The 17265-nt window shown below is 34.8% G+C and overlaps 1 protein-coding gene across 2 annotated transcripts in view; it reads right to left on the reverse strand.

Moving 5' to 3' along the window:
• The window catches only part of LOC121424990 (prominin-1-like), a 58618-nt gene extending 43345 nt beyond the window's left edge, over window positions 1-15273 (reverse strand). For both annotated transcript variants that reach the window (XM_041620903.1, XM_041620902.1), the window contains exons 1-2: window positions 15181-15273; window positions 13541-13963 (exon numbers count right to left, since the gene is read on the reverse strand). In XM_041620903.1, the coding sequence (XP_041476837.1) occupies window positions 13541-13796 (256 nt within the window). In that variant the 5' untranslated portion in view covers window positions 13797-13963; window positions 15181-15273. The remainder of the gene's footprint in view (window positions 1-13540; window positions 13964-15180) is intronic.
• Between the last annotated feature and the right edge of the window lie 1992 nt (window positions 15274-17265).

Here is a 17265-nt window from a genome sequence, read left to right on the forward strand (position 1 = left end):
GTAAAACTACTCTTATTGCTTTTTAGCTATATGGAGACGAAAGAGTAGAGTTTCCTCTATCTGCTACATATAAAGAAGTGTTGACATATTGGAACATACTCCCCTTGGGGGGTCGCCAAATTCACCTAACCTTTTTCCATATTTACCTATTTATGGGAAAATATGCTATTTTTCGAGCCCCCATTGAGGCAAAAGGTGTTTCTGCTATGTAGTAAAACTACTCTTATTGCTTTTAAACTATATGGAGACGAAAGAGTAGAGTTTCCTCTATCTGCTACATATAAAGAAGTGATGGTACCATAAAGCCTACCCCCTTTAGGTACTGCCAAAGTTACCCGCCCCTTTTACGTAATTTGCAAAATCATGGGAAAATATGCTATTTTCGAGCCCCCATTGAGGCAAAAGGTGTTTCTGCTATGTGGTAAAACTACTCTTATTGCTTTTAAACTATATGGAGACGAAAGAGTACAGTTTCCTCTATCTGCTACATATAAAGAGGTGTTGGCATATTGGAACATACCCCCTTAGGGGGTCTCCGAAATCACCTACCCTTTTTCCATATTTTACCTATTTATGGGAAAATATGCTATTTTCGAGCCCCCATTGAGGCAAAATGTGTTTCTGCTATGTAGTAAAACTACTTTTATTGCTTTTAAACTATATGGAGACAAAAGAATAGAGTTTCCTCTATCTGCTACATATAAAGAAGTGCTGGTACCATAAAGCCTACCCCCTTTGGGAACTGCCCAAGTTACCCGCCCCTTTTACGTAATTTGCATAATCATGGGAAAATATGCTATTTTCGAGCCCCCATTAAGGCAAAAGGTGTTTCTGCTGTGTGGTAAAACTACTCTTATTGCTTTTAAACTATATGGAGACAAAAGAGTAGACTTTCCTCTATCTGCTACATATAAAGAGGTGTTGGCATATTGGAACATACCCCCCTTGGGTGGTCGCCAAATTCAACTACCCTATTTCCTATTTTAACTATTTAGGGGAAAATATGCTATTTTCGAGCCCCCGTTGAGGCAAAAGGTGTTTTTGCTATGTGGTAAAACTACTCTTATTGCTTTTTAACTATATGGAGACGAAAGAGTAGAGTTTCCTCTATCTGCTACATATAAAGAAGTGTTGACATATTGGAACATACTCCCCTTGGGGGGTCGCCAAATTCACCTAACCTTTTTCCATATTTACCTATTTATGGGAAAATATGCTATTTTTCGAGCCCCCATTGAGGCAAAAGGTGTTTCTGCTATGTAGTAAAACTACTCTTATTGCTTTATTTATTTATTTATTGATATATTCATATTCCACAATGATCAAAGTACATTTCGTAATCATGTTTACAATGAAAAAAAAAATGCATAACATATACAGGATTGAAACGTAGCAATGAAATTAAAAAAGTGGAGGGGCCTACTAAAAAGCAGAGCTTGTAAAATGTAGACCCCCTATCAAAACTTTACAAGGGTAATATGATACAAATAGAGTAAAATAATCAGCAAAATTTTATAAAATTATATAGATATAAACACTGTAACACAAATGTATTTACACTATATACAAAATTAAATATTGACTTTAAAAAATATTCAAAACTACCGTGGATAAGTATGAAGTTCACAAATATTAGATTGAATCAATAAGAATTCAGGAGAAATTTTTTGATGAGTAATTTAAATCGTATAAGACTAGCTGCCTCTTTCATTTCTCTGTCCAGAGAATTCCAGAGTTTTGGTCCTGTGAAAAATACAGTTTTGCTAGAAAATACTGTTTTACTTTTAGGTAAGTGATAGTCATTTGATTGTCTCGTATTATATGAATGTAAAGTATTATTTCTCATAAATTTCTTTTGTAGGACATTAGGTACACTATTTCTATCTAGCTGATACATGAATTGGAATAGTTGCAAGCGGTACAGGTCATTAATTTTAAGGATACGTTTCTGACGAAACAATTCATCCGTATGAGCTCTAAAGGACATATTGCATATTATTCTCAGTACTTTTTTCTGAAGTAACAAGACTTTATTTAGTCTCGTTTGAGAGGCATTACCCCATGCCAGAATTCCATAATTAAGATATGGTAGAATTAATGCACAATACAACATGGATAGCGCCTGTGCTGGTAGAACGTATTTAAGCTTATTGATGACTCCAATATTTCTTGACACAGTTTTGCAAGTATTGTTGATATGAGCATTCCACGTAAGCTTGTTATCAATAGTTAGACCTAAAAATTTTGTTGTTTGCACTTCTTTGATTTCAGTATTATCTAAAAGTATTTGATGCGGTAGATGTTTCAATGAATGACTAAAAAGCATATAATTAGTTTTTTGCAGATTCAGTGACAATTTGTTGGCTTTAATCCAGTTTGTTACTTTTTTAAATTCTGTATTCATAGTGCTCACAAGTACATGTGGATCATGGTGTGTATAGAAAATATTGGAATCATCAGCAAAGAGAATAAATGAGAGAACATGAGATGAATTTTTCATATCATTAACATAAAGTATAAATAACAAGGGGCCAAGAATACTACCTTGTGGAATTCCACAGGAAACTGGCCTTGTTGGAGATTCTGATTCATTTACTGTAACAAACTGAATTCTATCAGTAAGATAACTCCTAAACCATTGTAAAGCTGTCCCTCTGATACCGTAATTTGATAGCATACATAACAGTATTTCATGATCTATTGTGTCAAACGCTTTTGAGAAGTCAAGGAATAATCCTACAGTATGATCAGAATTATCAAAAGAAGTAGATATTTTATTTATTAATGTCAATATAGCATGAGTTGTATTATGTTTTTCTCTAAAACCAAATTGATTATCACATATAATACTATATTTCTTAAGGAAAGCAACTGTCCTTTTATAAATGATCCTTTCAAGAATTTTTGAGAACGAAGTTAACAAAGATATTGGTCGATAATTACCAGTAATTAATTGGTCCCCCTTCTTGAAAATGGGTATAACTTTAGCTATTTTCATCTTCTTTGGAACCTGGCCAAGCTGCAATGATAAATTAAATATATGAAGCAGGGGATCAGCAAGGGAATGTATAATGTTTTTCAATACTATATTTGTAATGCCATCATATCCGGGTGTCTTTCCTGCTTTCAAATTAAATACAATCTCAAGTAATTCTTCTCTATGAACTGGAGTAAGAAATATTGAATTATCATTTTGTTTGTCCAAAAAGTCCTTAAACGAATTTTCTACAGGGATAATATTTCCAGCTAACTTTGGTCCAATTTGAGAGAAATATGAATTAAATTCATTTGCTATAGAATGAGTATCTTCAACCATATTTCCATCTACACATAATTTATTAACAGCACTAGATTTGTTAATTTTGTTTAGAGCCCCATTTATTGTTTTCCATGTATTTTTAAGGTCGTTTTTATATGATTGTAATTTTTCTGAATAAAACCTCTTTTTTGCTATTCGGAGAGTAGTTGTTAAGGTATTTTTATAAGACGTGTATCTATTCCGTGAAACATCATTTGGATTTGATATAAGAAACATACAGATTATTTTTCCGATTGATAGACCTTAATATCATTTTTGAAACCCATGGTAGTTTTGGAACACGTTTATAGTCGTAATTTCGATATTTCTTTAAAGGAACACAAGAATCTAAGCAATCATTGAAATATTTCAAAAATATGTCAAATGAGTCATCGATATTCTCTTTCGAGTTATAAACTATATGGAGACGAAAGAGTAGTTTCCTCTATCTGCTACATATAAAGAAGTGATGGTACCATAAAGCCTACCCCCTTTAGGAACTGCCAAAGTTACCCGCCCCTTTTACGTAATTTGCAAAATCATGGGAAAATATGCTATTTTCGAGCCCCCATTGAGGCAAAAGGTGTTTCTGCTATGTGGTAAAACTACTCTTATTGCTTTTAAACTATATGGAGACGAAAGAGTAGAGTTTCCTCTATCTGCTACATATAAAGAGGTGTTGGCATATTGGAACATACCTCCCTTGGGGGTCGCCAAATTCAACTACCCTATTTCATATTTTAATTATTTATGGGAAATATGCTATTTTCGAGCCCCCGTTGAGGCAAAAGGGGTTTCTGCTATGTAGTAAAACTACTCTTATTGCTTTTAAACTATACGGAGACGAAAGAGTAGAGTTTCCTCTATCTGCTACATATAAAGAGGTGCTGGTACCATAAAGCCTACTCCCTTTTGGAACTGCTAAAGTTACCTGCCCCTTTTACGTAATTTGCAAAATCATGGGAAAATGTGCTATTTTCGAGCCCCCATTGAGGCGAAATGTGTTCCTGCTATGTAGTAAAACTACTCTTATTGCTTTTAAACTACATGGAGGCAAAACAGTAGAGTTTCCTCTATCTGCTACATATAAGAGGTGTTGGCATATTGGAACATACCCCCTTAGTGGGTCACCAAAATCACCTACCCTATTTCATAATTTGACTATTTTGGGGGAGAATATGCTATTTTCGAGCCCCCATTGAGGCAAAAGGTGTTTCTGCTATATAGTAAAACTACTCTTATTGCTTTTAAACTATATGGAGACGAAAGAGTAGAGTTTCCTCTATCTGCTGCATATAAAGAGGTGTTGGCATATTGGAACATACCCCCCTTATGTGGTCGCCGAAATCACCTACCCTTTTTCCATACTTTACCTGTTTATGGGAAAATGTGCTATTTTCGAGCCCCCATTCAGGCAAAAAGCGTTTCTGCTATATGGTGAAGCCAGTTTCATTCTTTTGAAACTACATGGAATTAAAGGAGTAGACTTTCTTCACTCTGCTGCTAATAAATGGTTGCACAGCAAAGTCTATCCCCTCCGGGGGTTCCGAAAGTCACCCACCCCTTTTCCATATTTTTTCCAATATGGGGAAAATCTGCCAATCTTGGAGCCTCTGAAGAAGGTAGCAGTCGATGTACCGCACTTTTTTTTACATGTAGCTGATAGAAAAAAATGCCTCTTCTTTTATTTCAAAGTGGTTTCCAAAATCAAAGCTAGCTTTACTATATAGCAGAAATGCCCTTTTGTCTGATTGGGGGCTCAAACATTGCATTTTTTTACAATAAAGAATGAAAATAGACATATGTAACTGATAAAGAAGATCCTACTTTGTCATCTTTATGTGGTTACAAAACAAAAACAAGGGCTTTACCGCAAGGCAGAAACACTGTTTGCCTCAAAATGACTAATTTTCCGAGAAACTGGCAAGATACGACTAAAAGATTGGGTGACTTTGGCAGCCCCCTGAGGGTTAGGCTTTGCTATGCCCCAATTTCTTTATATGTAGCTGATAGAGAAAAGTGATTTAAAGGAAAAAATTACATACTCAAAACAAAATGTTACCACATTGGGGGCTCCGAAAAGCACGATATCATAATAGTCAAGCTATGGATAATGGTATGGTACTGTATGTAACATTTTACTGGTTCTTGTGGGACTATGCTTTAAGGTGCCCGAGAGTAATTGCATGCAAAATGAAAATGCAGAGCAATGCCTCGAACTTCTATCTTTTTCAAGAGATTTAATCATCATAAAAATTGCTTTGTGTAGAAAATGCCTTTTACCCTCATACACATGATACAAGTAATACATACCTTTCTATCGATCGCCAAGTACGTTATTTTCTGCATGTTAGGCACATCAACAAAGGCGATCGGATGCAAGATGAAACAGATAGATGTCAATGCACTTGAACATTTTGGTTCAAAATTTTTGATGAATTCTTTTTTTTAATATATTAACCGGATTATTCATAAAACAATTTCAACCGATTTCTACTATCCAAATCCTAGTGAAATGCGTATTGATTTAAAATTTCCCATTGTCAGACTTTGTGCAATAAAATATGAAAATAATTGATTTTCATTAAAAATGTCCAAGAGGGCCGCCAAAGATATCAATTTTGAACTCCGTTGGACACGATTTTGGGAAGGGAACATCAAGTTTTATTAACTAGACACTTTAGGCAAATACCAAAACATTGAGTGAAAAATGTTTTGATGGTACATAGAAACCCCCTTATCCGACTCGACTACAACGATGCAGTCATACATGGTATAGGTTCGTTGTTGAAAACTAGGCTGAAAACGTAGCCTATAGACTGCCCAGTGGGCAATCAAATTTTGCTGAAATCATTGACTGATCACCAGAGACATAATGAAGAAGAAAATATGTTGTTTGGAAGATTTAATATCATGCAAAATGCAGGAAACATCAATAAAGTAGGCATATCGTTCGCACACGTCAGCCATATGGTGAAAATAGGCCAAAAACGCACGATTTCTACGTGCGCACCATATTGGAAAGGGGGCTGAAATCACAGTCTATAATGTCTTTTTCAATTACTGTTATATATTTTCTTAAAGTAGAGATATAGATAAAGACAATGATATTATGCTTGAGAGAAAAAATATCAAATAAAGTACACTACAAAAGAAAATAAATTTCTAAATCGATTTTTGACAATTTTTTATGCGAGAAATCTCCAAAACTAATGATATGCAAATTTCATTACGTAATTTGCATATGTAATCAATAATTTCTGTTCGTGAAATTTTGCATATCTCTTGTGCACTACTCGAACAATACATTGTGAAAGTTTCATACAAAACAAGCATGATTTGGCTGAGATATTCTCCCTTGACTTCATGCTATGTGTACAATGTCTGAAAAATGGTGAAATAGGGCCATTTTGTAGTGACATCATATATTACGTCATTTCGGAGGGAAGACCACGCATAGAACCCGGCAGCAATGCATTTTTGTAAACTTCAAGGTCCATGCCATCCAGCTATGGGGTCATTTGCTTGTCCGGCTTTCGGTTGAATAAACCTCCTGGGCTGCCGGACTACAGTCATTCCTTCTATATTCCAATCAGGACATTGCCACATGTATTTTGTTTTGGTTGCTATGCCAGCCTTCATATTCTAGCAAAAACTTTTTTTCTTATGCAGGTATCTGCTTCACTTCACTTTTTAATATTCCAAACAAACTTCTGTTGTACCTCTCTCTCTCTCTGTCTTTTCCAGTATGTGACACATGACAAGTTCTATATATTGGGGGAAATCTTTTCTCTTTCTTTTTTAATGAGTCTGGATCAAACCCCATCTCTGAATTAAAGAGAAATGCCAGTAGTTGCAGTAAACACTGATTTCATGAGAAAGTCTGTAAAACCAGGTTTAATTGTCAGTATATCATCGAGGATCTAGATCTGGTACGGTCACATAAACTGAACTTTTTAAATCTTGAAATCCACGCTGAAAAATATTCACACTGAAGATCACCAACACAGATACATGTACATTTTTGTAAGAGCACGTGGGACAGTGTATTATTATTGCTGGAATAAAGACACATGGAAGTGACTGAAATCGCGCTTATTTTGCTTATTTCTCAGCAATTACACAATTTCTTCCAGAATCCTTTGGCACATATTTTTTATTCATACAAACAGACATTTGGGTGGTCATTATATTAGATTCTGTAAAAAGTCATTTTGAGATCGTTACCAGAACTGGAATTTATCTTTAATGAGTCTGGATCAAATCCCATCTCTGAATTAAAAAAGAAAAAAAAATGAGACGACACAATCTCAGCAGCTACACTCTCCCACAATGTGATTTCTTCACTCCAGGCATTTTCGTAGGCCTTTTCACAACCATCTGACTAAATCTGCAACATTGGATAACCTTTGCAATGAATGGAGGCTTTCCAAAGCTCCTTTTTTATAGTTTCCAGGGCTGTTTTGAGCATTTGGGGGTTAAAACTCCCCGAGCCCCAGCTTAAACATAAATGCTACAGGTTGTGGTAACGATTTCAAATGAGTTCGTACAGAATCCAATGAAATGACCACCAAAGTGTCTGTTAATATTAAAAATAACAAATGTGTGCCAAAGGATTCTGGAAGAAATTGTGTAATTGCTGAGAAATTAGCAGATAAGCACAGGATTCAAGCCAAGCGTTGGCTCGACATTCAAAGCAATAATAATAGAATGTCCCACATGTGCTTATCTGTGTTGATGATTTTCAGTGTGAACATTTTTCAGCATAGATTTCAAGATTTCACAAAGTACAGTTTACTAAACTGTACCAGATCTACATGTAGATCCTCGATGATATAGTGACAATCAAGCCTGGTTTTACAGACTTTCTTGTGAAATCAGTGTTTACTGTCACTACTTTCATAATTTACCTTTAATTCGCTCTCTGGAACATATAATTTCATTCAGATCTTCTTGTCGCCCAGCAACGATGGTTATCAGTGAATCAAAATGAATCTCTCACTACCTGTGCATGCTTTTAACGGAGCTGAATAATGCTTTGATTACCACACCATTCCTGATCATCGTCGGTTGACATTTGAAAACTACTTTAATTTCATGAATGATAAATGAAATCCCTTTTCATCTTTGTAAAGTAGGCACGAATCCACGATGTGCCGAACTATGCACTACAGTGGTCTGAAAATAAAAAACTTTGAATATCAGTATATCTTCTTCTATCGGGTCTGAATTCACATTTAAATTGTGAGTTGGAGTTCTTTCCAAACAGCAGGAAAAAAATCAAATGAAAGCTTGGGGCAACTTTGCCCCTAAAATGCCCCAAAGAGCATTGGCAAACCATTTAAAGAATAAAATGATCCTGAAATTCCAATATTAAAGGTCCTGTGTAAACTGTAATGCAAAATAGGCAAAATTTAACAAGTGAGCTAAAAAAAAAGAGTAGCACCCCCCCCCCCTCCCACCCCCTGTAAAAACATCCCTTCCAAACTACACATGTGAATTACAGTTGGAACTAAGCTCCTAAGAACCACTTACAGGTGTGTATTGGTCAAATGCCAATTATGGTCTGTGCTAAAAGACAATACTATGTATGTTCATTTCCCTCACCATTTTTCTTTTGTCACATCTCATTACAATTGCTACTATTGAAATGAAATTTCAAACAACGTAAAGTCTATATTACATGTAAAAAGAGGTTAAAAAACAAAATAAGGTCACTGATTTGAAATTAACTCTTACTGAAGAATCACTAGTACAGGTGTATGGTAATCAAACAAAATACAAGCAGCAAACCATGTTTTATTTATGGGCAAATGAAATATTGAACAACCTCTATACAAAATAAGGGTCGGATGAAATGATATTTTCCCTAATATTTAATTTAAAAAATTCATCCCAAATAGTACATTATATTGAATTCAAAAGAAAGAGGCATATACATGTAGGCTCTTCAAAGGCTTTTTTATTTTGAGGACAAATTACAGGGCTCATTTACATGTATTTTCGGGGCATGTCAGCCCTTCATCATTTCAATACAAATTCCAAACAAGTATTAAAAGCTATGTACTAAAGTAACATGGGCTTTCATGGGAAAGTTCCCCTGGACAAAAAGTTTATTGTAAAAATAGCAAAAACAAAATAATAATAATACCAAATATTGGGGAAGGTCTGAGGAAAATTCATCATATCTGCACATGAAAAAGTTATTATTAGAATTTTGATTCCTTGATAATATGACATACATATGTTTATATGTGAGCAGCTAGTAAATTCTCAATGAAATTTCATTTTCTTGGTTCACTTCAGATCAACAGACAAATCATTTCAAGCCTGCTCCTGAAAGAAAGAAAGAAATCTTTGTCATCATGAATTGAAACCTAAAAAAAAATTGAAATTTTGGCATTATGACATATGACGCAGCTGTTCATTTGTACATGTATGACATCACAAATCAAAAACCTTAAAATTCAAATAGATTTACTAGTTTTGAGGATTTTCCTCAAGCCTTCACCAATATGTTTTATTATATTTTCCAGTATTTTTACAACAATTTTCTTCAGGTGAACTTCCCTTTAAAGGACAAGTTCACCCCAACAAACACTTGATTTGAATAAAAAGAGAAAAATCCAACAAGCATAACGCTGAAAATTTCATCAAAATCGGGTGTAAAATAAGAAAGTTATGATGTCCATTTTAAAGTTTTGCTTCATTTGATATGGCACATTTAGTGGATTCCTATGTTTGTAGGTACCCATGGCAACAAACTTTTTTCATCATTCAGCATACTTTGTCCTACCCTTCTCTATAAAACACAAAGGAACTTTGTTCATCTTATTCCTAATTTGTTACAAGCCTTCAAAGTTTCCAAAATCTATCAAATGTCTGTCCGTGATGAACCGATCACGCTCGACATTTTAAAGTTTTGCTTCATTTCACAAAACAGTTATATGCACATCTCGGTCAGTATGCAAATGAGGGAACTGATGACATCACTCACTATTTCTTTCGTGTTTTATTATATGAAATATTTTGATTTTCTCGTCATTGTCATGTGAAATGAAGTTTCATTCCTCCCTGAACACGTGAAATTCCATTATTTTAATATTTTGTGGTTCAGGCAAGGAGGTCCTAATTGTCAAATTCGTGAAAATTGAAATAATGTACATTTCAAACAATAAAAAACAAAAGAAATAATGAGTGACATCATCGACTCTCTCATTTGGATGTAACTGACTCGTTCGTATAACTATTTTGTGAAAATAAGCGAAACTTTGAAATGTCATAACTTTCTTATTTTACATCCGATTTTGATGAAATTTTCAGCATTGTGCTTGTCTGATTTTTCTCTATTGATTCAAATCAACATTTTTCTGAGGTGGACTTGACCTTTAATGAGCTTGGAAAGAATATTGACATACTTTACGATACTACACAGTTGAGGCCCAAAGTTTACATACATGTACACCCATGGAATCCAGTGAAATCTGTTCGCTTGCCAAACATTGTAAAATTTACTCATAAATGCAAATACCATGGAGAATTTGGTATCAAATGAAAGAACGTATTAAGCTCTTTCACATAATAAGGATGCCATTGAGATTTAAGTACAGTATATTTCAGGTGAAGAAAAAAAGTAATATTCATGCCAAATGTATTATAATATATTTTCAAACATCGTTTTGTAGAAATTACATTTTTATCATGATGTGACACCACTGAACAAAAAAGTGTAATATGAAATGTTTGTGTTGAGAAGTATACTATATATGAAATGTTTCTGTTAAGTTTTTATTTTTAATTTGACTAAAATATGAAGATTTTTTAGTCAAGTCTTCATATTTTTTTTTTTGGGGGGGGGATGACACCAAAATATTTTCCACCTTCCGATGACAAAGCAATGTGATGAAGGGGCATGACATACTCATTCGTTTGATATCAAACTCGTCATGATAGCACCAATAAGATATACAAATGTAGAAATTTTATGATGTTTGGCAAGTGTCAACTCTTCTTTCAATTTCCCAGGTGTATATGTATGTAAACTTCTGGCCTCAACTGTAGCAGATGTACACAGCCCATCTGGAAAGTCCATGCTGTATTTAAATCAATGCACTTTGCTAATGTTTATGGAAACAACTTTTTTTATAGAAAGGCTGAGCTGACTTGAGAGTCGGAAAGCCAAGATCGGGTAGCTGACTCAGAAGCTAGCGCACTGTGACTCAGAAAGATCTGAGCCAAGGTTCACAGGCTGCCTCATACGGATTAGGAACAGGTCACAGGGACATCATCAAGACATATGTTACGCATGCAAATTCTGTAATCTTCTGTTCTGGTTGGCAGTACTCTGTATTGCCATGCCCATATTAAACCAGCATGTATCAATAATCCTGTACAATTCCCCACCAAAATACAGAAAAGCAGGAAACAGTAGTAGTACATTGACTGCAGATGACATTGATGAATGGTGAAAGAGGAGAGGCTTGCTTGCGTGTTTGTCATTAAAGGACAAGTCCACCCCTAAAAAAACTTGATTTGAATGAACAGAGAAAAAAATTCAACAAGCATAACACTGAAAGTTTCATCAAAATCGGATATAAAATAAGAAAGTTATGGCATTTTAAAGTTTCGCTTCATTTGAAAAAAACAGTTATATGCACATCTCGGTCGGTATGCAAATGAGGAACTGATGACATCACTCACTCACTATTTCTTTTGTATTTGATTATATGAAATATTTTTATTTTCTTGTCATTGTCATGTGAAATTAAGTTTCATTCCTCCCTGGTCACGTGGAAATCTATTATTTTAACATTTTTTGCTTCAGGCAAGGAGGTCCTAATCGTCAAATCTGTAAAAATTGAAATATTGTATAATTCAAACAATAAAAAACAAAAGAAATAGTGAGTGAGTGACATCATCGACTCTCTCATTTGGATGTAACTGGCTCGTTCATATAACTATTTTGTTAAAAATAAGCGAAACTTTGAAATATCAGAACGTTATTAGTTTACATCCGATTTTAATGAAATTTTCAGCATTGTGCTTGTCTGATTTTTCTCTATTGATTCAAATCAACATTTTTCTGAGGTGGACTTGACCTTTAAAAGGGGAACAATATGAAGTTCAATATAGTTGTGCTCAATACATGTCGTTTATAAATAGTGAACTTCACTACAAAATGCACTGATTGTGTACATGTATAGACAACAACACTACATGTACCACGTTTGAGCGAGCCTAGAGAAACAAACTTTATTGAATGTAATATTTCACCACCTGACTTCACAATATGGCAGTACTTGAACACTTCATTTTCTAATGAGTTTCACTAACTTTTCAGCACCACTGTATTATGTAATAAAACAAATAACCATAGTAAGCGGCATCATCAGATGGTCTTGCAATTTTGTTATTCAAACTTGTCCCAGGGAATCAACCATTCAATCAGCAAATTATAGTTCCTATTCAGTTTCAATCTATCTGTTTGCAGATGGGCAGATGGTTAAAGCTCATCTCCACAAACATTTCAAAACTACATGTTGTTGTTTTTTTTCAAATTAAAAAGAAAACTAATTACACACATGTACCTTTAATCTACCTACAATGTAATTGTACTTTACGTACTTATATTCTGATTATTAAAGAGTTTTTTCTTAATCTTGTTTTTTTTTAGAATTGCGAAGTGCAAACCCATAAAAGAGAAAACATACTCTCAGTTCTCTTGACCTATTTCCTTCTCTTTTAATAACAAGTACCGGTTACATGTATACAAACTAGTTTAATCCTCCTAATTGTGACTAAGTAAATGCAGAGATGAATGTTTATTCCAAACAGTTTTTTTTTGTTAATGGTTATCCATCTCTGAGGGTCATGTTGTCTTGTGGTTAAAAGAGCATCAGACTCATGATTGTGAGGTTGTGAGTTCAAATCCCTGCTCAGCCATTCTACCAAAAAAAAAAGGCTGGAGAGTAATTTCTGTTATCTAAAGATCAGCCACTATGATGTTTCCTATCTAAATCATATACCATTATACCAGCTTTGCATTGATGCAGCAGAAAATTGCTTTGCTGAGTTCCTCAACAGGAACAGAATTCTTGCCCCCATCTTACTCACCAATAATCGTTTTTATTATTTCAAAGTGCAATTGTATTTGTGAGTATTCATTAAAAAAAAACACAAAGATCATCAAAAAAGTTCCTTCATCCTTCTTAAAATACAAAATATTTCTTTTTTTTTACTTACCATATGGGGGTTCTCCTGGGGAAACTGATGATAGAAAGTTCCCAATAAAATCCCATGTTGTTGGCAATGGGAAGCTACCCTCGTCAAACTCTGCGGGCGAGGAGTATGGCCGTCCTTCTGGGAGATCCGCGTATGTGATAGTCCCATTGATATTCACCGAAACGTTACCAGCCGCCGTTGTCCCGTGAATGGCGAAGCACGCAATTAACGTTCCCAAGCACATTACATGTAGATAAGTTCTGTTCGGTTTCTCCATTTTGTTTTTGTGTGCTTGTTTAAACTCTAAAATTAACACCAATCTGGCTTCTGGAAGCTACACCAATGTAAAATGTTTAGCCTATCCAGGCTGCGGGCAGGATCTCGTCTTCTTACTGTTACAATCTCGTTATGATCTCTCTTCTTGTGCTGCAAATTTTATCTGACCTGCAATTGAATAGTACAAAAAGGGTGCATTGAGATTTAATGAATGAGGTAATGAATTGGCAGGAATTCAGTAGTCCACAAAACAAATACAGTCCCCAAGGGCGAGTGGTCAATAGTTCCTTTTGTCATTTTCCTTTTCAGTTGAATTGTTTCCTGGTTCAATTTCAGACCAGAAATAGCAGTGGAAATTGTGTCAGTGATGTCATCATTATGACAAAGCAAAGGAAAATTAATTTTCAACTTGTTCCAATATGCAAATATGTATCTGAGTGAGTCATTTGTCTATTGTCAACTTGCATAATTTGCAACATGCTATCATTACAGATCATGTATTTGAGTTAGCCATGAACACTAATAGGAATTAATAGATGTTCTTGAAAAAAAAATACATTAGAAATCAAGGAATTAATAGAGCAAATATCAAGTTTTCATGTAAAATAATAATTCTCACTAATCAAATATCAAAATTTTGATAATGTATGTGTAGGCCTATACTGCTGCTACTGTTAGTACTATAGGCCTACTCACTATAGTCTATAATCAGAGAAAATTACACTGATGAAATCTATAACGAATAATCAATTTTCTAAACAATGAATCAATAGACTAGTTTGAATTTAGCATCCCAAGACAAATCTTTCTGACTTAGGCCTAAAGTTACTATTTAGAGAACGACTTAGACAGAGAAGTCTTGCCTTTGAATTTAGATCTAGGCCTAGGCTAGGGCTAGGCCGGGGGCCTAACTAAGTTTGATAAGTTATTACCGTTTTTATTCACTGCACTGTCAGACTCATATTTCTTTGAGTATAAATTAATAAAAACTATGGTCAAGATTAGACAAGACAAAGTCAATGAAAGTGCCACTGAAAATTGTGTGGTGCACGACTCTCTCCAAACCTTATTCCCACAGAACGCTGGCCAGCTCAGCCTCAGACTGTGCTGCCCCGCAGCGGAACCAATTCTGGTAGTGGTACCGCTACCGCACGTCGATGTGGTTGCCTAGGCTGTGTGACGCCTATGCTTACCGTGTCACTCTCGATCACTCATATTTAATAATCATATCACTAAACTCATTTTATTAAAGAATACGAGCAAGAAGCCATAATGATAAGAAGTTCATTCAATAAATAAAAAAGATTAACGAATACTTAAAATCAGCAAATATGAAACAGTTGTGCAACAATTAAAATACCAAAATAAAACAAAAAGATCCTCACCGATTTCTACGACACTCCCGTTTGCAAGTATACGATGCAATGTGTGCTGAAGTGATATTGATATGTGTGATAAATTCTAGATCTCGATTAAACTAGGGTACCGGTCGATATCCGGTGGACATGCAAGTTTATACATTGATTGCAATCAATTGAAAATTTCGGTTGCATATTTACACATGGTAGATAAATTTTAAGTATGGAAAATGAATTTGATTTTTTTTGTTTCAAAACGTGGCATCGATTTAGTGCACATTTGTAATTTATTTCAAGAATTGTGATTGGTGTTCGGCATGCATGGTCCCGTGCATGGTTTTCGGACCAAAAACCGGGGGCAAAAACTAGCGTACTATTAACTTTGACTTTATCTTTTGGCCTTCGTGGGTCATATGCAAGCGGGCTTGTGACACTTCGACCAATGGATCCTTTAATCAATTTAGGATAGAAAAGGAGAAGAAGAAGAAGATTTTATTCAAGAAAAGAGAAGATGAAGAAGAAAAAGAAGAAAGAAGAAGATGTACGTGCAATGATTGCAAATATTTGCAAATTTACACATGGTAGATCAGTTATAAGCCAGTATAGGAATGGCATTTGGAATTTTGAACTTTTGTTTCAAACAGCTGCAGCAGCATAGTGCACATAATTATGTAATTAAATCTAATTGGTTTTCGGACCCCCAAAATAACTTGGACTTTATTTCTTGGCCTTGGGCCATGCAAGCGGGCTTGTGACACTCCTACCGGAATATGGGATCCTTTTCAGAAGAAAACGGGTGAAGGAGACCGAATGGAAAGGAGGAGAAGAAGAAAACATATCCACCATCATTCATGGGTGTCGATCCGGGAGGGGGATATAGGGCCTATCCCCAAATTATCAGGTGGGGGACACAAATCACCCCCCCCCCCCGTGAGGGCATAAAAAAGTAGCCTATATTTAAAAAAACAATCGATAAATTTATTAAATACATAAAATCAATAAAAATTGACAACAATGCAGAAATAAAAAAAATAAAGATTAAGAAAAACAAACTCGTTCCCCAAATCAGTTGATCGGCTAAGTTTTTTTTAATGTTTTAAAACATGCAGTTAACGCACGGTCCATCTGTTGATGATAAGTGAACTTGCCAATCATAGGGTAATTCCATGAGCCATCATGGTTAAACTGTTCATCTGTTCATTAAGCTATGATTAGGCCCTCTCTCATTTCGATGGTGCAAAGCAACATTAATTTTGCAGAAGTTACACGGGTTGGAATAGTTTCATCATTCATGAATATTGTAATTTTTCAATTGCCTTGTATTTTGTTTGAAACTTTGAATGAACATGCGGATTGAAGGGTACAAAGCAATAATCCAAAGTCAAATTTCAGGCGATCCATCAAAATTTGAACTTACACTATACTGTAAAACTTCTTCCAACAAGTTATAGGCCCTAAATTTCACAAAATAGATTTTTCTATAAACTCTTAAATAGTTTGAACTTTAGATACTACTTTGTTTTTGCATTGTTAACAAATATTTCAGAATCTGAAACGAGATATAAATATATATATATATATAATATGTATTAATTTATCTGTGACATTTTGACCCGTACACTGAACTGTATTTTCATGGTTTTTTTACCTTAGGATCAATAAATCTGTTCTTATTGGTTGTTTAGGCGTGACTATGCTATCCAATGGTCTATTTTCATTTTCATGTCAATGTTTTGAGTTATTCTGTTTTTTTTTAAATAAAATAGGCCTGCCTAAAACTTCAAACTATGTGTGATACGATGTTTTATTTGGTATAATTTTAAAGTGAAAGTGGACTAAAACATTATGGCCTGGAAGGTGATTTATGCTCTAAAATGCGATTTTCGCATGTCAATTTTTTTTTAAGTCCCTACCGTGGGCAAAACCCTCCCCCGCTCGGTCGCTTCGCTCTCCCTGGCTTGCCGAGACTCAGACGCCATTCACACCAATCATCACAAGAAATCGACACCTTTGTCTACCATATACCGTGTGATTGAAAAACTTAAGCCTCACAACAGTGGCGTATATACCTAGGATTTTCCAAAGGGGGAAAAAATTATACAATAATAAAAA

This window comes from Lytechinus variegatus, chromosome 12, assembly GCF_018143015.1.
Source record: "Lytechinus variegatus isolate NC3 chromosome 12, Lvar_3.0, whole genome shotgun sequence".
In the NCBI taxonomy this organism is placed as follows: domain Eukaryota; kingdom Metazoa; phylum Echinodermata; class Echinoidea; order Temnopleuroida; family Toxopneustidae; genus Lytechinus; species Lytechinus variegatus.